The sequence below is a fragment of the Geotrypetes seraphini genome, chromosome 2 (assembly GCF_902459505.1).
Source record: "Geotrypetes seraphini chromosome 2, aGeoSer1.1, whole genome shotgun sequence".
NCBI lineage: Eukaryota > Metazoa > Chordata > Amphibia > Gymnophiona > Dermophiidae > Geotrypetes > Geotrypetes seraphini.
This window is the reverse complement of record NC_047085.1, coordinates 152,334,388-152,355,393: the sequence shown is the minus strand read 5'-3', so window position 1 is coordinate 152,355,393 and position 21,006 is coordinate 152,334,388. Positions and strand designations below refer to the sequence as shown.

Here is a 21,006-nt window from a genome sequence, read left to right as displayed (position 1 = left end):
CTCCGACATTGGAACTGACGTCGGGGTGGGGGGGGGGAAGGCTTATGCAGTCACTGCATGAAGATGATCTGTTAGTGCAGTGGTAGCTTGGAGAAATAGGCGGTGGCTTGGGAGGGGGGGGGCAGGAGAGAGAATGAAAGAAAGGATGCACAGTCAGAAGGAAGTACAACCAGAGACTCATGAAATCACCAGACAACAAAGGTAGGAAAAATGAATTTATTTTAAATTTAGTGATCAAAATGTATCAGTTTTGAGAATTTATATCTGCTGTCTATATTTTGCACTATGTTTAACGTGTTCTGGGGGGAGGGGGGGAAATCCGGTGGATAATCCGGGGAGGGGGAGGATCTGGGGAGGGGTCAGGGGGAGGGAGGATCCGGGGAGAGGTATGGGGGAGGGTCCTGGGGGGATCCCGTCCTGTTTTGAGAAAAAAAAATAAATGATCACGCTAACCTTGCACCACCATCCTAAAATCTTAGGGTGTTAGCATCAGTTTCAATCTATGCATGGTACATAATTGTGTGTACCCTCCTTGGTTTTCAAAATCTGTTTGTCCAGGGGGGCGCTAGTGATCTACGCAGCTAATGGCAGCATAATCTTTCGGCTCCCGGAGCACACTTTGAAAAGAATCGATTAACATTGTGATTTCAACATTTCTCTTGCTCTATTTGCTCCCGTGAGTGGTTAATAATGACAACTAACAAAACCGGAAAACAGCAAAGTCTAGAGCCTATTTCACCACTGAAATCAGCAGCTGAAAAAACGGAGGAGGATCGTCTTCAGCAGCTCATAGATGACGTTCATGGCATGCAGGAGCTGCTTGAAGAAACCAAGCAAGATACTGAAGATATTAAGGCTGAAATAACTACCTTTAAAGAAGAGCTTGCATCTCTGACCACCAGAGTTGACTCCAAGGGAAAAAAAAATTAACTGTGGCTGAAACTAATGTCACCAACCTGCTTCATTTAACCAAAAGAATAACAACACTTGAAGCTGATCTCAAAGATTCTAACAATCGCGCGCGCAGAAACAATTTTAGGCTTCTAGGTCTTCCTGAATGTCGTGAGGGCCGCGATATGCTTGGATTTCTCACTACCATGATTACTAAAGTCCTGAATATCACCTTTAAGCAGGACTTTGAAATTGATCATGCACACCGAGTCCCTACTAGGGAACCAACACCAGGCAATAAATATCCCAGACCAGTGGTGGTTCGGCTCCTGAGATACAATCAGGTGCTGGAAATCATGCAACAAGCAAGATCCCTGGCTCCGATTAAATATGAAGGTAGTACCATCTTATTTGTACCTGATCTGTTCAAACAGACTGCCAAGGCCCGTAAAATGCTGCTGGAGTACCGTCCTCGGCTAAAGCAAATCGGGGCCAAATATGGGATGCTATATCCAGCTAAACTGCAGGTCACATATAACAATGCGATCAAAGATTTTACCAACCCAGCCACACTGGCAGAATATCTGGAGCAAATTTCTCCTTCCACCACTGCGCGCCTCATTGGATTCTGGCTAACTACACACCTCATGGTGTTATACTAGGAAGATGTACTCTATTTTCTATCTGCTTTACCAAGCCTCATCTCTGCCACCTCCTTATTAGACTACTTATCCATACTATAAGCTCCTGAACTTTACATTCCATACAGGTTCCTGTTATCATTTTGCATGTATACTACTGTTTAACAACATGCAGCATTAGCATGCTCTTTTATAGTCTTTGTATTACTGATCTTTTCTATATTTCTTGCAGATATATATTTTCTTAATCAGTCATGCTACTTACAGATTAAATATAGTCCAGCTTTACGGTATTGTTTGTTTATATGCCAGACTTCACGTTATATGTTCCCTCTAATACTCTATATGGTTCTCATATAACAGAGAATCTTTACCGAGGTTGCTCCTAGATGTCAATCCTATTACTCTGCACTTTTCATTTCATATTTATCATACTGGCTCTTCTTTTCCAATATGCCTCTTTTTTTTTTTTCTTTTAATTAAGTGTTACTGCTGCCAATATTCAGACTCTTTACTTTGTTTCATTATTACCATGTACGTAAATCCACTTTTGGTACAAATCCACTATATTTCTCACCTGATTAGCCCTTCTAATATATGTCATCTGATAGCTGTTACTGCCCATGTATTAGGACTCTATTAACTCTTTAATATATATTTTTTTGAAACTGTGCTCTTCCCTCGGCCCACCCTATTGGATCCCAGTTCTAGGATCTCTCTTAAATATAATGTGAACTGCATGTTGTGGAATGATACTTTCTAATGCTGTACCTGAGTTATCATTTCTGCTTTATGCTGACTATCTTTCTCTCTCTCTATCGATATATATTTTTTTAGTTTCTCAGTTCAGATAAATGTATATTAGTTTGACTGTATATTGAAATTTTACTTATCAATATGGCTGTGGTTAATCTGCTCTTTGTCCTACTTCTGATTTTATGTTTTGTTTGATTACACCATGCCTCACCACTATAAATATCCCTACCCCTATTCTGCAATTTGAAGTCTGCTTATGGCTCCTTTCTTCAATATAGCTATAGTATTTAGTAAATATTACTGCTAAGCAACCATAACACTCTATACTATATAAAGACTATGCAATGTTATTAGTTTTGTTCAACAACTTTCCCTTCCCTTGAGTAGCTCTGGGACCAGCTATGCTGGCCACATCTGCGGGCCCACTGACTCTTGTTACACATGTTTGCTGTGTTTTTCACACTACTGTTTTTACATAGATATGACTTGTCTACATCAGCTTTTCCACAAGTTCAGGCATTGCATAATCCTCCTCCCTATGGTTGTATATGGCTTAGGAACCAGTCACATCCTGTTCCTTTGCTATTCTTCCCATGACTTTGAACTGTATATCCCTTAATGTTAAAGGATTTAATAAATCCATCAAATGGAAAAAAAATCCTTGACTATGGGCTCCTTTTACAAAGGTGCGCTAGCAGTTTTAGCGTGCGGCGGTAGTTTTAGCAGCAGGCGGTAGTTTTATGGCTAGCGCGCGATAATCTTGTGCATGCGCTAAAAACGCTAGTGTACCTTCGTAAAAGGAGCCCTATGTCTCCAAACTTTATTCTGATATTGTCTTATTTCAGGAGATGCACCTCTCAACTAAGAAGCCCCAAAAATTACAACCCACTGGGCATTACCACCCTTATTCTCCCCTGCCTCAGGCAAACGTAATGGCGTCATAACTCTGATCAGAAAGAGGGCTGATATCCACCTGCCATCCCATTCCATAGATTCACAAGGTAGATGGATTAAGGATCAATTGGAAATCAATGGTCTTCCCACAGTAATTACCAATGTCTATGGTCCAAACATAGACGACCCATCCTTTTTTGAGGATAAATAAACAGAATATTATAGGAGGGGATTTCAATTTAATACTAGACCCTCTTTTGGATAGGAAATCAAATACACCATTCAAAAAAACTAAATCTTGGATAATTACATGATTTAATCACTCATTTCCAACTAGTTGATCCATGGAGATTAACACATGCACAAGAAAATGATTATACCTTCTCTTACTCGAGGATTGACTTTTTTCTTGCAAGTAACACACTGGCAACCCATATTGCTCAGACACAAATCAAAGAAAAAGCCATTTCCGATCATGCGCCTATCCTTCTCCAACTTGAGAACATAAGTAAACCCCCTCTACAGAAACAATGGATATTTAATTTCACTTTATTACAAGAACCTGGCTTCATTCCATACATTACAAAACATATAGAAGAATATTTTACTTTCAATAGGGCCTCAAATACCACCTGGTTCACATTATGGGACACATTTAAGGCCTCAGTCCATGGTGCTATAATTTCTTACACAGCATCTATCTCCAAGAAAAATTCTCTGAAGGTGATGACTCTAGCCCTGGAATTAAAAAGACTTGAACTTATACACCACCAAAATCCAACTAATATGAAAATTTTGAAACATATCCAATCCACAAGAGCCATCTATAGCTCTGTATTATCTTGTTCCACTGAACATCAAATTTTTACACAAAATGCCAAGTATTATTCTGAACAGAACAAAAGTGGACACCAATACCTGGGATTAAAGATCATGCTGGAAATATTCTGATAGACCATAAAGAAATTATTCACCAATTCCAAAAATTCTATAACCAACTATATACTTCAGAACTGGACCCCACATCAGTCTTAAATAGTTTTTTTAAATCATACTTACCACACCCTACTGTCTCTCTCCATTACAGCAGGAGCCGTTAAATTCAGAATTTTCCATTTCTGAAATACTACGAGCAGCTAAATCTATGAAAAAAATAAAGCTCCCGGTCTGGATGGACTAAACTCTGAATTCTGATACATTTGCATGCACTCTTGCCCCCTATCTCCTCCAATTTTTCACCCATATGATTACTACTGGTCAAACCACTGGCATATTCACTGAGACAACTACTATTGTCCTGTTGAAACCTGGTAACGACCCTCTTTTAACATCCAGCTATAGGCCACTATCATTGATAAATACTGATGCTAAAATTTACGCAAAAATACTGGTCTCCAGAATTCAGATGTTTATGCCATCCCTCATCTCAGCTGATCAAAATGGCTTCATGCTAGGTTGACTACCAAGTGACAATTCCCATGTCTTAACCAGTGTGATCTCACAGGCCTCCCTTTCCTCCACTCCTATAAGTTGCCATCACACTCGACGCAGAGAAAGCGTTTGACTGTATAGAATGGACATACCTATTTTCTGTACTCCAATGGTTTAACTTTCCATCCACCTTTATTAATATGGTAAAAATCCTATATTCCAATCCCACTACAAAAATTTTTGTTAATGGCTTGCTTTAAGACCCATTCCACCCGAAACGTGGCAACAGACAGGGTTGTCCGCTCTCGCCCTTACTCTTCAACTTAGCTTTAGAATCTCTCCTTATTAATTTCTGGTCTAACCCTTTATTCACTGGTGTGACTTTTGACTCACTAGAAGTCAAACTATCGGCCTACGCTGACGATATCTTGCTATATGCCTCTCCTGATTCCATACCACACATCCTCCAAGATATCACCCATTTTTCTGAAATCTCAGGATATAAACTTAATCTATCTAAGACTGAGACTCTTCCACTGAATTGTCCAGATGCTATCCCAACAATTAAGGCTTATGGTCTTCATTGCTCCACTTCTCAAATAAAATACCTGAGAATTATAATTGCGGCCACCATAGAAGATATGCAGAAACGTAACTCAGATCTCCTTTTAGAACTAACCAACTCACCTCCAAATGGACACCACTAAAATTATCTTGGTGGGGAAGAACTGAGACGGTCCGTATGATGATCACCCCAGTGATAAATTATATCCTAGGTATACTCCCATTTTATCTTTCAAAATACACTCATGACAAAATTGAATCTATATTGATGAAATTCATTTGGAACAACAAACCTCCGAGAATTGGTCTCAAAAAACTTAAAAGACCAAGACTTGAAGGTGGGATTAATTTCCTATGTTTCAAAACATATCACACTGCTTTTCTCATGAAGCAGGGCTCTCGATGGCTAATCCCACCAACAACTGATGAATCAGCCCCTAATTGGTACAAAATAAAACAAACCCTCCTGACCAATACCTCAATTGCATTTCTTCTCTTTCTTGGCAGTTCCTCCAATTCTACTCTATGTCTTCATGTTCAAGATACATCCCAGGCAATTTGATTCACAGACAGTAAACTAGAAACTCCATGGCTATCTACCACCCTCACACCCATTTGGAACTCCTCTAATTTCTTAATACAAGGACGTCCCATTAGTTGGCTGCTTTGGCAGAGGGCAAATATATGGACCCTTAAACAACTTCTCAACAACAAGACCTGGATACCTTATTCTACCCTTTCCATTTTATATCAGCTACCTAGTTCCCAATACTTTTCTTGGCTACAACTCAAACATTGTATGATGGAATATCTTAAAACTCATAATGTCTCTGATATTAATCCTACCATCCTTGATTTTAGTGCAAAGTTTATAAAAACAAAAAGAGGTGAAGCGTCTAAATGGTATCAGACACTACATTCCAGATTTTCACTGGGGTTCAAGACATGGTGCAATGAAACAGGGATCTCTTTAGATAAAGAACAATCTCTTTAGATTGTTCTTTATCTCTTTAGATAAAGAACAATGGCATATCATATGGCTCCACACCTTTAAACTGCTCCGATCCTCAGCTATTTCTCAGTCCTGCTACAAAAGGCATTCTGGATGCCATATAAACTTTCTAAACTGTCCTCTGAGGGAGACAAGAGATGTTGGTCCTGTAACACAGACGTGGGGACTTTAGACCACATGCTTTACTATTGCCCTGTAATATCTAAATATTGGTCCCAAATATGGGACTTCATATCTCAAATACTACCTGTCCAGGAAACCATATCCTTAGCCAAAATCCTATTCAGTGAGTTTACTCTGAAATCTGTCCTATCCAAAAATCATATCACCCTATTTCAATCCCTCATTATGATTGGAAACATCCTGAAAAATTATCTTTTACAGCATGGTGGAATCTTGTATGCATGATATTACAATATGAAGGAATCATGGCTATAAAGATGCACAGATTCCACAAATATATGCTCATATGGGAACTACTCATTACTTACTGTAAATCACACTTGGCATCTCCCTTATCTCAACTATTTCCCACAGACCCAGCTTGTACCTGATACTTCTCATATGTTTCTGTGACAACTTACATTATAACGATGCCATCTTGTATTTCAGCTGTACTGGAAATCCATATACTACCGTGTTATCCTGTAATGTCTATGTATAGAATATAAGTCTTTAGTGACAATTATTGAATGTTCTGTCACCTATGTTCCATATACCCATGTACTAAGCCTTGCCTATACGACTAGCCATACCTATGCCTATGTTGTTGTATAACTTTTACTTTTTGTTTACTTTTGTAAAACCAATAAAAATACTGAACACAAACATGAAAAAAAAAAAATCTGTTTGTCCATTGTAAGTGCTGAATCGAAGAAACTCCCAAAATTGTCAATTCCTGTTTAATTTTAACTTCTATCCCCAGCACATCCAAGAAATCCACTTGCAAATCCTCCAGGTTATGTCCCACAAACATGACCTAAGTTTTGTTAACATTCAGTTGCAATCCATGTGATGACATCCACAAAACTACCTTTTCCATATAGTGATTCAGTCTTTGCTCAATATCCTTTTTATGTTTTCCAATTGGGTGGAACAGAACATCATTAGCATATATTCTGTATTCAAGCCCCAATTGATCAAAGATCTTTCCTAAATTGGCCATATATATATATTAAACAGTAGGACCAACAGGGCTGACTTATGGTACACCTTCCTTGACCAACATAATTTTCGACACCATCTGATCACCTTTTATATAAATTGATCTCCCCCAAAGCAATTCCTATATACTATAATTTAGATAACAGAACTGATCGATCCACAGTATCGAATGCTCTGGACCCATCCAAGTAAATCATACAGAAACACTGTTTTCCATCCCTTAGAGCAGAGGTGTCCAACCTTTTGGCTTCCCTGGGCCGCATTGGCCGAAAATTTTTTTCTGGGACCTCACAAACGCGCAAACTCTAAAGCAAGACAGAGGAGGGAGCCGGCAAGACGGTAAACACCCAGGGGCTGCAGAAGAAATCACTGCATCACCCTCGACCAGGGCCGCACAAAATACTTCATGGGGCCGCAGGTTGGACACCCTGCCTTAGAATGTCAAGAACAGACAATAGTAACTTAACACTGTATGCTTTCCTAAAGCCAAACTGGAATGGATCTAAACATTCAACAATATATTTGAATATAAGCTGACTCAAATATAAACCAAGATAACCTTTCCCCCAAAAAAAGGTTGACTCAAATATATACTTGGGGGGGGGGGGTAATATTCAAGTACCTTACCCTGTCCAGCTCTGCACATAGCCCCACTCCCTCCACTGCCTTGCCAGGCTCTGTAACCAGCCCTCCCCCTCACTCCCTACCCTGCCAGGCTCTGCACCCAGTCCTCCCCTCCCTTCCCTTCCTGTTCTGCCAGGCTCTACACTCAGCCCTCCTCCCTCCCTGCCCTTCCAGATTCACCCCCCAGCCCCTCTCCCACCCTGCACCCTGTCCCCTCTCCCTCCCTGCCCTGTGCCCTGTATCCTCTCGTTTCCTCCTGATGCCTTTCAGGCCTCTGTCGGGCCTGCCGTAAGACCTGATGGGCCAGCGGTGAGCCGGGACAGGAGGGATCTCTCCTGCCTCGGCAGATTTTAAAATCACCAGTGGTCCAGTGGTGGTCTGGGACAGGAAGGATCCCTCCTGCCTCCTGTCCTGGCTGACTGTGCCTTCCTTTACCTCTCTCCCACCTTCTCCATGTACCTTTTACAATCCCCAGTGGACCAGCAGTGAACCGGAGCAGAAGCGGCCTTCCTGCACTCCTGCCCAATGCAGAGCCGCTAGTGATTGGCTGCCACAAGTTTTTGCGTGCCTCATGAGAACTCTCAGCAGCCAATCACTAGTGACTCTCCACAAAGCAGAAGCGCGAGAAGGCCACTCCTGCTCCAGTTCACCACTGGACCAATGGGGATTGTAAAAAATATGTGGAGGAGATGGGAGGGTGGTAAAGAAGGGCACAGTTGTCTGGGGCAGGAGGCGAGAGGGATCCCTCCTATCCAGGCCTACCACTGAACCACCAGGAATTGTAAAGGTAAGCGGATGAGGTGGCAGGCTAAGTAAAAGTTTTTTTGAGTCTGCTGGGACAGGAGGTGGGAAGGATCCCTCCTGTCCAGGCCTACCACTGAACCACCAGGAATTGTAAAGGTAAGCGGATGAGGTGGCAGGCTAAGTAAAAGTTTTTTTGAGTCTGCTGGGACAGGAGGTGGGAAGGATCCCTCCTGTCCAGGCCCACCAGGTCTTATGGCAGACCTGGTGGAGGCCTGCAACAGGTCCTAGAGAGGGGGGATGGGTGGACGCTAACCCGAATATAAGCAAAGACCCCTAGTTTTCAGCCATTTTCTTGGCCCAAAAATCTCGGCTTATATTCAAGCATATACAGTAAGTACTTGCAATCACATATATAACTGCCTACTTTACATAACCTACACACAAGTGGCATCAATTAACCAGCAACAATGCAAAAATTATTTCTGTAAACTTAGGACTTTGTTTACAAAGCTGCGGTAGCGAGTGCCAGAGTGGCAAATGCAACGCAGGTGTGATAAATGCGATGAAGCCCATAGCTGTTGAATGGGCTGCATTGCATTTGCCACACAGGAATCGCTACTGCAGTTGCGTAAAAGAGGCCCTTAAAATTAAAATTCATCTTATGTTATGTTAATCACGTTTTTTATTCTGCCTTTACCTATTCAGTTCAAAGTCAGATTACATGACAAGACGACAATGGACAGTTTGACTGGATATTCAATAAAGTTGCTAATACAAATGCATAGTTATAAGTTCAAGTAGATCATTGTTGACTTGTTATGTCCCAGGAGTTGCATTAGACAGTTTAGAAATTAGCTTTTATAACTACCATTTCAGTTACTTCAGGGTTGATGCTTTTAAAAGTTTTCTGAACCTGAGATAGTGGTCACAAGATTATAGTGTGAGCAGTAGTTTCTAGAATTTTGCTAATTGATATTGGATGGATAAGATAATTTGCCTTATAAACTTTATATAGTTACATGCTGGGAATTTTAAGTGGAATGTCTGCTGGAGGCACCCTGGAATAGTATGGCCAACTGTTGTCGGGGGCATTCTCTCTCAAGATCTTTAAGGCGGTGATGCTAATTTAAAATTGATCCTTGAGATTATGGGTAGCCAATGTAGCTTCATATAGTAGGGTTGTAAGTGTTCCAATCTCTAAAGTCTGTATACGAGTCTTATTGCTGCATTTTGAACTAGTGGTAGATGCAACAGCAATGTTTTAAAGCAAAGAACAAGCGCTACACTACAGAAGTTTAGTCGAGATAGGATTAGGGATTGCACTAAAATTCAGAAAGCCTCTGTTCCGATGTATTTTCTGATGGATCTTAGCTTTCTCATCACAAAGGAGGATTGTTTTATTATTGATTATACATGGCTCTTCATGAATAGGTGGCTATCAGTTTCTACTCTTAAGATTTGGGATTGTAATTCTAATGGAAAGTCTGTGTTGCCTACTGTAATCCTTGGAGTGTAGCTTGAGTCACTTGAGGGTCCTAGCCAAAGGAATTTGGTTTTATTATTATTTAGTTGAGGTGGTGGGTTGAGGTCCAGTTTTCTACAATGTAGACACATTTTTTGACAGTGGTGAGGGTGTTGGATAATGCAGCCATTCCAGGTAGCATGATCGTTATGTCACTGCATAGGTGAAATATTTTATTTCTGAAAGATCTAGGTTGGCTCCGAAGGATTGAATTAGAAGTTTGAACACTGATGGTGAAAGTGAAGATCCTTGGGGTCCCCGCTGGGAGGGTGCCAGCTATCAGAAAGTTCACCATCCTTACTTATAAGCATAGTGCCGAGTGATTAGGAAGCCTTGAAACAAGAAGAGGACTGGGCCACTAAATCTGAAATCACTGAAGATCTCAGCGGCGAAAAGGGTGAACAGAATGCTAGGAATAATAAAGAAGGGGATCACAAAAAGATCAGAGAAGGTTATCATGCCGCTGTACCGGGCCATGGTGCGCCCTCACCGGGAGTACTGCATCCAGTACTGGTCGCCATACATGAAGAAGGACACGGTACTACTCGAAAGGGTCCAGAAAAAAGCGATTAAGATGGTTAAAGGACTGGAGGAGTTGCCATACAGTGAGAGATTGGAGAAACTGGGCCTCTTCTCTCTTGAAAAGAGGAGATTGAGAGGGGACATGATCAAAACATTCAAAATATGGAAGGGAATAGACTTAGCAGATAAAGACAGATTGTTCACCCTCTCCAAGATAGGGAGAACGAGAGGGCACTCTTTAAAATTGAAAGGGGATAGATTCCATACAAATGTAAGGAAGTTCTTCTTCACCCAGAGAGTGGTAGAAAACTGGAACGCCCTTCCGGAGTCTGTTATAGGGGAAAACACCCTCCAGGGATTCAAGACAAAGTTGGACAAGTTCCATAACAAACGCTTTCCTCAAATTTCAAAGATTATTGATCATCGGAGTCATCAATCTCCACCTTGACGATGTCACCAGCAAGGATGCAATTGAATTTACCGTATTTTCACTCATATACCGCGCACCCGTGTAAAACGCACACACGGGTATAGCGCGCGGGAAACTGTAATTTATGTAAATAAATTTTTATATACCGCGCACACCCGTATACCGCACATGCCACCCCGACTCTCCCATCACCGCCCGACTCTCCTTTTGCCCGCCCCGACTCTCCTCCCCCCCTTGAAGTCCTGTCCCCACCCTGAAAGCCTGATGCCCCCCCCCCCGACGTCTGATTCACCCCCCCCAGCAGGACCGCTCGCACCCCCACCCCGAAGGACCGCTCGCGCGCACTCCCACCCGCACCCCCACCCCGAAGGACCGCTCGCACCCCCACAGCCTCCCGACCCCCCCCATCATGTAGAAGCTCCTACCGTTGTCCTGCTGCTTCCTCTTGGCGGTCCCAGCCCTTCTGTGAGCCCTGCGTCTGCGCTGCTTCCTCTTCCGGTGGTCCCGCCCGGGACCGCCGGAAGAGGAAGCAGCGCAGATGCAGGGCTCACAGAAGGGCCGGGACCGCCAAGAGGAAGCAGCAGGACAACGGTAGGAGCTTCTACATGATGGGGGGGGTCGGGAGGCTGTGGGGGTGCGAGCGGTCCTTCGGGGTGGGGATGCAGGTGGGAGTGCGTGCGAGCGGTCCTTCGGGGTGGGGGTGCAGGTGCGTGCGAGCGGTCCTTCGGGGTGGGGGTGCGAGCGGTCCTGCGGGGGGGAACTATGTAAAAAAAAAGTTGTAAAACATGCTCACGCATATAACGCGCAAGGTTATGCACGGTTTGTAAAAATCGTGTATAACGCGCGCGTTATATGCATAAAAATATGGTAATAGCTTCCTCTCCTCTTTAGGCTTTCCCCCCACCACACTCTCCCCAACTCACGAAAAAGGCCACACACTAGACCTCATCGATTTTCTAGATCTCACTACCCACAAAACCTCAACCGACGACATTCGCTGGGAAATCGTCCCCTGGTCCGACCACTTCCTAGGGGCTTTCTGTCTCGCAATCTTCATGTCACATTTTGGGCCCCCATCCCGCACCTCAAATTCTATTACTTTCCGAAAAAAAATCTCGAGCAATCTGTTCTGGATCAATTTTCTTGACAAATTTTCCCCCATCCCTAAACCAGCAGAACCAGAAACTAACTGGCAAAACTGGGTCGCCCTCTCCGAGTCCACCTTCCATTCCCTCGCCCCTCTCTCCACTAAAACCATCTCCTATCCCGTAAGGCCCCTTGGTACCTCCCATACCACAGAGAACTGAAACAGAAATGCCGAGCTCTGGAACGAAAATGGAAAAAATCTAAATCCCCTACAGACAGACACTCCTGGAGGGTCAATATTAAATTCTACAATACTGTTCTAAAAAAAGCAAGGAAAAACTTATACAGTGACAAAATCTCCAAATCCAACAACCAGAGTAGCACATTATTTAACATCTGGCGTTCCTTAACCTCCAAAAATGACTCCATCCTCCCCTCCTCCCCCTCAGCCGATTCTCTAGCAAAGTTCTTCAGCGATAAGGTCTCCACCTTGAGGCACTCTTTCCCACCTGCAATCTCCTACAAATCTTTTGATTCCAATCGACCCCAACCCTATCCCAATAGACTCCTACCCCATCCCAGCCGACAGATCCTGGTCTTCCTTCGAACTAGTTTCTGAATCCCTGGTCCATAATCTCTGCCTCAAATTGAAATCCTGCAACTGTACCTTGGATCCATTCCCCGCCTACCTTTACGAGAACACTCCCCCTCAGACCATCTCATCTCTTACCATTCTCATAAATTCCGCCCTCCATTCGGGTCTATTCTCCCCAGAAATGGGCCATATCTCCTTAACCCCACTACTGAAAAAACCTGATCTAGACCCCTCCACACCATCCAGCTACCGTCCAATAGCAAACATTCCTCTCCTTACCAAGATGCTAGAATCCATCATATCCACTCAACTATCTTCCTACCTTGAAAAATTCACCATTCTTCTACCCTACCAATACGGCTTCCATCCCAACTTCAGCACCGAATCCCTTCTGACCTCCTTAATCTCAAAAGTTCAACATCTCCATTCTCGCAACAAGTTCGCCGTCCTTCTTCAATTCGACCTCTCTGCAGCTTTTGATGTCGTCCATCATGATATCCTAATTTACCAACTCACCGAGATAGGCATTAACTCCACAGTCCTTGACTGGTTCTCGAAGTTCTTATGCTCCCGCTCCTACACAGTCAACATGAAGAGCACTTCTTCCTCCCCCTGGAACCTGATATATGGAGTCCCACAAGGCTCACCTCTCTCTCCTATCCTCTTCAACATTTACATGTCCTCCCTTAAACTCCTCCATCTCTCCCCACTTGAAACACTTTACACTTACGAAGATGACATCTTTGTTCTCCTCGAGACCAACCGGAACCTCATCAACCTCTCTGAGAACATATCCTCTTGTATATCGAACCTTCAATCCTGGGCCCACACTGTGCAGATGAAACTGAACGAATCCAAAACAAAACTTCTCTGGCTCGGTCCAAAACTGGACCAACTGCCCACCTCCATCCCATTGTCCTCTGGCCCCACCCTGCATCTTGAATACTCAAGTAAAATTCTGGGAGTCATCATTGACTCTACACTTTCCTTCAACGATCACCTCAACTCCCTAATAAAAAAATGTTTCTTCAGCCTTCACATGCTAAGGAAAGTGAGAACCTGTTTCCATCAAAAACACTTTGTCGTCCTTGTCCAATCCACCATCCTTTCCAGACTGGACTATTGCAACTCTATCTACCTAAGCCTAACAAAGAAAAACCTTCAAAGACTCCAGCGGATTCAAAATGCCGCTGCTAAGCTTATCTTCGCAAAAAGCAAATTCGACCACGTCTCACCACTTTTGTCCAAGTTCCACTGGCTCCCGATAATCTCCAGAGTCCACTTCAAATGTGCCTGCCTTACTTTCAAGATCCTACATGGCATTCTCCCCCCTTTTATTCCTCTTTCTTGGAATTTCTCTAACCCCAATTCCACCAGATCTACCCAAAAACTGAAACTTTCCTTTCCCTCTCAAAAAGGCATTTCCATTGTAGGAAAACTAGGTTCCTCCCTCCCTTTCAGAATCACTGAGCTCTGGAAAAATCTTACCTCCCCTCTTAGGAATCTGAGCTCCCTCCAAATCTTCCGTAAACATCTGAAAACCTGGTTATTTTCAAAAATGTAACTCTTCCTCTCTCTGGTTACTCTGTCCTAAATTTTCTCTTCATTTTGTCTTTTCCTTTCACTGAAGTTCCTTTCTACCCTAACCCTTGTTAACCGTGTCGAGCTTTGCGAATGTAGAGATGATGCGGTATACAAACCCAAGGTTTAGTTTAGTTTAGTTTCCTGCTAAACTGGAACGTATGCAGGTGAGGCTGGACTCATTTAGAACACTGGTCTTTGACCTGGGGGCCACAGCGTGAGCGGACTGCTGGGCACGATGGACCACTGGTCCGACCCAGCAGCAGCAATTCTTATGTTCTTATGACATCTGATTGAAGTCTACTGGGTCAAATGCGCTGCTTAGATCAAATTGTATTATGATTGCGCTGTGACCCTTACTTAGTACTTCTTTGCTATACGTTTCTAGTACTGCAACCTCAGTGCTGTGATTCTTCCTGAATCCCAATTATGAGGGATGAATGATATTGAATTGCTGTAAGCTATGCTTTCTATTTCAATGCATTCATCTAGAATTTCTTCCCATCCTCTGATTCAGATTTGGGGCAAATTCTATAAACGGTGTCCCAACTGTAGGTGGCGGAGGGATCTTACTGCTGTCTAACCAGCCAATCGGGATGCACATAAAAAAAAAGACCCAGAGATAGGCTGCCAACATTGTAGGCATTTTTGGAAGCTTAGGGAGGTGCATAGGGCCACTTAAGTGCGCCCAAAGCTAGGTGTGGGCATGGTTTTGCCCTGAAGTGGCCTTAGGCGAACTTAGGTGGCTCTAGGAATCTCCCTAGGGCTGTGAGAGGCACCTGAAATGTAGGCCAGCAAAATGCTGGTCTACATTTCAAATAGCTGCGGCCGCTGAACCAATCGTGGCAAAGGAATCTCCCTGCTGTTATCAATTTAGTGGTCACAGCAGGAAACCCATCCCCCCTGCAAAGTCGACTGGCAGGAGGGATGCCCACTCCCTCCTGCCAGATTCACTGAAGGGGGGTGGTGGCAGGAAGGAGTGGGCATCCCTTCTACCAGGGGATGTCTCAGGGTGGTGGTGGCAGTAAGAATTGGGCATTCCTCCTGCTGCAGACATTTGGGGATAGGGGGCTTTGAGGGTTCCGGAAGGAGGGAGTGGGCATCGCTCCTGCCGGCCAACTTTGTAGGGGGGGCAGGTTCCCTGCCTCAGTCAAGGCCACTAAACTGATTGCCGTAGGGAGATTCCCTTGTGGCAACGCAACTCTCTAACTGGTGCCTGTGACATGAACACCAGTTAGAGAATCGGGGTGTTTAGGTTTCTGTCCATTAGGACAGACATGATTCTATATAGGATGTCTATGTACGATTCGCAAAAGCCGCTTAGGCAACTGTTGAGGTCGGGTGTCCTATTTACTCAATGATTAAAATATTAGGAGTTGTTTTAGATCAGCATCTCACCATGAAGACTCAGATAGATGCAGTAATATGTAAAAGTTATTTCACCTTATGGAAGTTATATCCTATTTTGAATTTGCTGCTTTTCGACTATTAGTACAATCACTATTACTGAGTCTTCTTGATTACTGCAACATTGTCTATTTGATAATCACTAAGAAAGAATTAGGGAGACTGATACTAATACAGAACACAGCGGTCAGGCTGATCTATGGCCTGAAGAAATATGACCATGTCACATCCTATTAATGTGAATTACATTGGCTTCCTATGGAAGCTCAGGTGCTGTTTAAGCTGGGTTGTTTTTGCTACAAAGTACTGTACGGATCAGCTCCTCCTTATTTTGTCAATAGATTATCCTTAGCTTCATATAAACACAGCAGAAAAACTCATCATTTGTTTAATTTTCCTTCTGTCCAAGGCTGTAGAAGTAAAAAATGTCTTGATCATACACTAGCATACCAAGCAGCTTCTCACAACAAAGAATTTCGAGCATTACTGCTCACAGCTTATTCTTATAAACATTTTAGAACACAGCTGAAGACTTATCTATTTTACAAGTATCTGATTAATTAATTCATTTGTACTATGCTTATCGTTAATAGTCTTTTGTAAACCGCGTTGAACTTGTGGTTACGTGGTTAACAAGCACAATGTAATGTAATGTCTTATACAAAATCTGGCCCTTTATGTCTAAGAAAAATGTTGCTTCTTGCTGCTCTAATGAATCTTAACGGAAATTCTATAAAAGATGCTCAAAATTCAGTACAAAAAAAAAAAAAATCAACAATGAATGGTATTCTTTAATGGGTGTTCTAGGATTGTCACCTTTATAGAACAGCTTTAAGATTCACACTCAACTTTGGGCACAAAGAGTTGCACAAACTGAAACCACATATAAATCTTGGTGCGCAAGTTGGGTGAAGATCTTCCAAATTCTAAGGGAACGTATCTGGCCTTCAGGTTCCTCCCATGGCTATGCCCCTTTACAGATCATAGAAACATAGAAATAGACGGCAGATAAGGGCCACGGCCCATCCAGTCTGCCCACCCTAATGACCCTCCCCTACCTTTCTCTGTGAAGAGATCCCACGTGACGATCCCATTTTGTTTTAAAATCAGGCACGCTGCTGGCCTCGATCACCTGAAGCGGAAGACTATTCCAGCGATCAACCACTCTCTCGGTGAAAAAGTACTTCCTGGTGTCACCGTGCAGCTTCCCTCCCCTGATTTTCCACAGATGCCCTCTTGTAGCCGTGGGACCTTTGAAAAAGAAGATATCTTCTTCCACCTCGATACGGCCCTCGATACGATCTGCGTGGAAACACTTAGGTGCTATTCTACAAATAGGCACATAAGTATGTTTTCACATGGATTTGCCACCTATGCCCTGTTTTGATCCCTTGCATACATCAAAATGCTTTTTCACACTGAAAATTCAGCACATAAGTAGCATCTAACATGTAGAATTTCCTCCCTTAAGTACACTGTAAATGTGTTCATTAAACCGAGAATCCCTCTTGAACATACTTTTCCACTAATGAATTCAACTGTCAAGTGATGCAAACAAAGAAAACCCTAGCACTTGGCAGTTTTTTAAGATTAAGTCTTATATATGACCACTATATTTTGGCATTAACACATATAACACCATATTACATTTGCATAAATAACTAAGGGGCCCTTTTACTAAAGCTTAGCATGCAATAATGGACATTAGCATGTACTGTTGTGGTCCGTAGACATAAAATAGGATGCACAGTATTTAGCATATGCCAAGTTTTAGTCACAGGGTCCCTAAGCAAATTTACATTTAGGGCCACCTTTACAAAGCCGCAGTAGTGATTATCCCACAGCAAATGCACTAAAGCCCATTCAGTTCCTATAGGCTTTGACGCATTTGCTGCTGGAAATCATTACTGCAGCTTTGTAAAAGGGGCTCATATGGGTCCTTTTACTAAGGCGCGCTAATTGATTTAGCACATGCTAAATGCTAAGGCATCCATTATAGTCTATGGGTGACTTGGCATTTAGCGCGTGCTAAATCAATTAGCGTGCCTTAGTAAAAGGGCCCCTTAGTTATTTTTTAAAATATACTATTTCTTGAATACAATGCTTCTTCCCCTAATTTAAACAAATGATTACCCCTCTCCCAAACAATTCATTCAGACCAGCAATTCTTATAATATGGCTTAATAATGACAGTCAGCTACTGAAGACTAGAAATGTATATTATTATAATTATGATTTTAATTTTAGTTGTGATACACTTTGTTATAATAAATACTTTAAAAGGTAGAATATGAAGTTCAATAAATCAAGTCAAAATTAACTATTTGATAAAGCAGTGGTTCTCAACCTAGTCCTCAAGTAACCCCTTAGTCTGATTTTCAGGATATTAAAAATGACTATATATGAGATAAATTTGCATACACTATCTGCCTAGTATGCAAATCTATCTTATGCATATTCATTGTAGATATCTTGAAAACCAGACTGGTGAGAAAGAACTTAAGGATCAAGATGAAAACCAATGTGATAACTCACCATTATGTAAATAAACAGTAAAGCACACAGCAGACATAGTTTGTTGGTATTTTCTGTTAGCCCTACTTGAGGTACCCAGATGAAAGTCTGCCAAGAATAATTTGCACAAAGTTTGCAGAAAATAGTGTCTCATTTTCTTATAGTTATTAAGTATATTTTAGAATGACAGAAGGTGGGAACTACTGATCTAGATATCCATAAATGATGTTCTATTAATAGCTTAAATCCAACGCCTTGCCACCATAAATGCAAAGGCAGTGCAATTACATTTCTTTACATCACTGGACTGAAAAAATGTTAGAGATAATGAAAACAATGCACACATGCAGCAAAATACTTTTATGTACAGGAATATAGTGTATGCATATTAGATGCCAAGCACATTATTTAATGCAGGGGTCAACCCAAATTAAAAGAAAAGCAAACAGCCTATAAGAATACATTCAGAAATGTACAGGTGGAGGGGGAGGGAAAAAACCCAAGAAAACTCATTAAAAAAATGGCCACTGGTACAAAGTAAAAAAACAGAAGAACAAAATCTCTTCATGAATAAGACACCAGCTGTCCTCTCCGTTTCTTCTGTCACTGGTACAAGGTGGCATAAGTTGCCTTTAAATTATCTGCTGCGCTATTCCTTTCTCCTTGTAATCATGTTGCAGCTTCAATATATCTGAAGGTAAATGATGACATGTGATGACTGATAAGGGATGGATAAACAAACAAAGTAGGGAGATGGGCAAGATGACTTGTCTGTACTTTTATGTCTGACCTGTTAGTTGGTCGTCACCTGCAGCAGGGGCGATGCGAATGTATGGTGTTGTAAGCTGAGTCACGATTATCGCAGCTAAGGCAAAGGAAGATTTCCAGGTCAGCATGCATGAGGGAAAAAAAAAAGCCACACTGAAGCTAGACTAGCAAGAAGAATTTTGGTCAATAGTTATGGTTTACTCAAGAGATCATTTATAAAGTCACCAAAGATGCCAGTGCCTTGACCTGATTAGTTTGAGTTCATTTATTTTGTGATGCAAAAAAGACAAGCTGGTTGCAACCTTGGTTCGTAGAATGACATGACAATTCATGCTATAGAAATCTATATGTACAGTGATTTAAGGAATGAACTTTGGCCCTATTGGCTACGGTGTTTGTTTTGCTTGGCCAAGGTTCAACCCTTATTTGTATTATACCTATTGTACCTCATTAAGGGATCCTTTTACAAAGGCACGCTAACCGATTTAGCGCGCACTAAAGATTAGTGTCCACTAAATGCTAAGGCACCCATAGTGTATAATGGCACCTTAGCATTTAGCATGCGTTAATCTTTAGTGTGCACCAAATCGGTTAGCGCACCTTAGTAAAAAGACCCCTAATAGACATATCAGACTGACAGTAATTTCTACTTCTGAAACACTAGCAATATTGGTCTGATTTATCATGTGTTCTCCCATACTGTGTCTATGAGAAAAGCCCTTGATAAATACAAGACCTATATATTTTAACTTTCTCTTTAAATTTCATTGCAGATTATTGTGTAGTCATATTTCTTGTTAAAGCCGCAATTCACTTAGGCACAATTTTTTCCAATGTTTAACCTGTTGACAATTTTCCCATGACAAAAAGGGAAAATGTATGTTCCTAAAGGAACTTGAAGGTTTCTTGAGATGAAAGTAATTGCTGGGGTTTGTCGAAATGACCACTTTAAAAAAATCTTCAAGTAATTTGTACATGAAAAAAAAAAAAAATCACGGTACAGTGTACTGAGTAATATAAATTAAACGCTTAAATGCAACATGATGCAGCTGGAAAATGAGATAAACGAAAAAAAAAAAAAAAAAAGAACACACACTAAAATTAAGGACAGGCTTATATGAAAGATCTCTAATTTACACAGAACAGCCTGAACGCTATTAGAAATATAGCAGTGAGTGAAGAAAATAGATCATCCACCATCTGCAGACAATTACCGTATTTTCACGTAGATAACGCGCACCCGTGTAAAACGCACACACGGGTATAGCGCGCGGAAAACACAAATTTATGTACAGAAATTTTTGTATACCGCGCACACCTGTATACTGCACATGCTGCCCGACTCTCCAGTCGCCCGCCCCGACTCTCCTCTGGCCACCCCGATTCTTCTTTCGCCCGCCCCGACTCTCCTCTCCCCCTTGAAGTCCTGTCCCCACCCTGAAAGCCTGATGCCCCCCCGACGTCCGATTCATCCCCCCCCCCGCAGGACCGCTCGCACCCCCACCCCGAAGGACCGCTCGCACGCACCCCCACCCTGAAGGACCGCTCGCACCCCCACAGCCTCCCGACCCCTCCCATCATGTAGAAGCTCCTACCGGTGTCCTGCTGCTTCCCCTCTTGCCCCGCCGACTCCCCGACACGATCGGGGCAAGAGGGAGCTCAAGCCCTCTTGCCCCAGCCAACCGCGGCACCCCCGACACGATCGGGGCAAGAGGGAGCTCAAGCCCTCTTGCCCCCCCCCGACTCCCCGACACGATCGGGGCAAAAGGGAGCCCAAGCCCTCTTGCCCCGCCGACTCCCCAACCCCCGACAATATCGGGCCAGAAGGGAGCCCAAGTCCTCCTGGCCCTGGCGACCCCC

At 42.7% G+C, this 21,006-nt stretch overlaps 1 protein-coding gene across 17 annotated transcripts in view; it reads right to left on the bottom strand.

The window, feature by feature from the left end:
* PTPRM (protein tyrosine phosphatase receptor type M) overlaps positions 1 to 21,006 on the bottom strand; it is a 1,237,515-nt gene that overhangs the window by 424,856 nt on the left and 791,653 nt on the right. For 11 of the 17 annotated variants that reach the window (XM_033934018.1, XM_033934031.1, XM_033934023.1 and 8 more), the window contains one exon: positions 19,169 to 19,243. The exons of the other annotated variants lie outside the window; for them this stretch is intronic. In XM_033934018.1, coding sequence (XP_033789909.1) covers positions 19,169 to 19,243 — 75 coding nt within the window. The remainder of the gene's footprint in view (positions 1 to 19,168; positions 19,244 to 21,006) is intronic. 17 annotated transcript variants of the gene reach the window in all.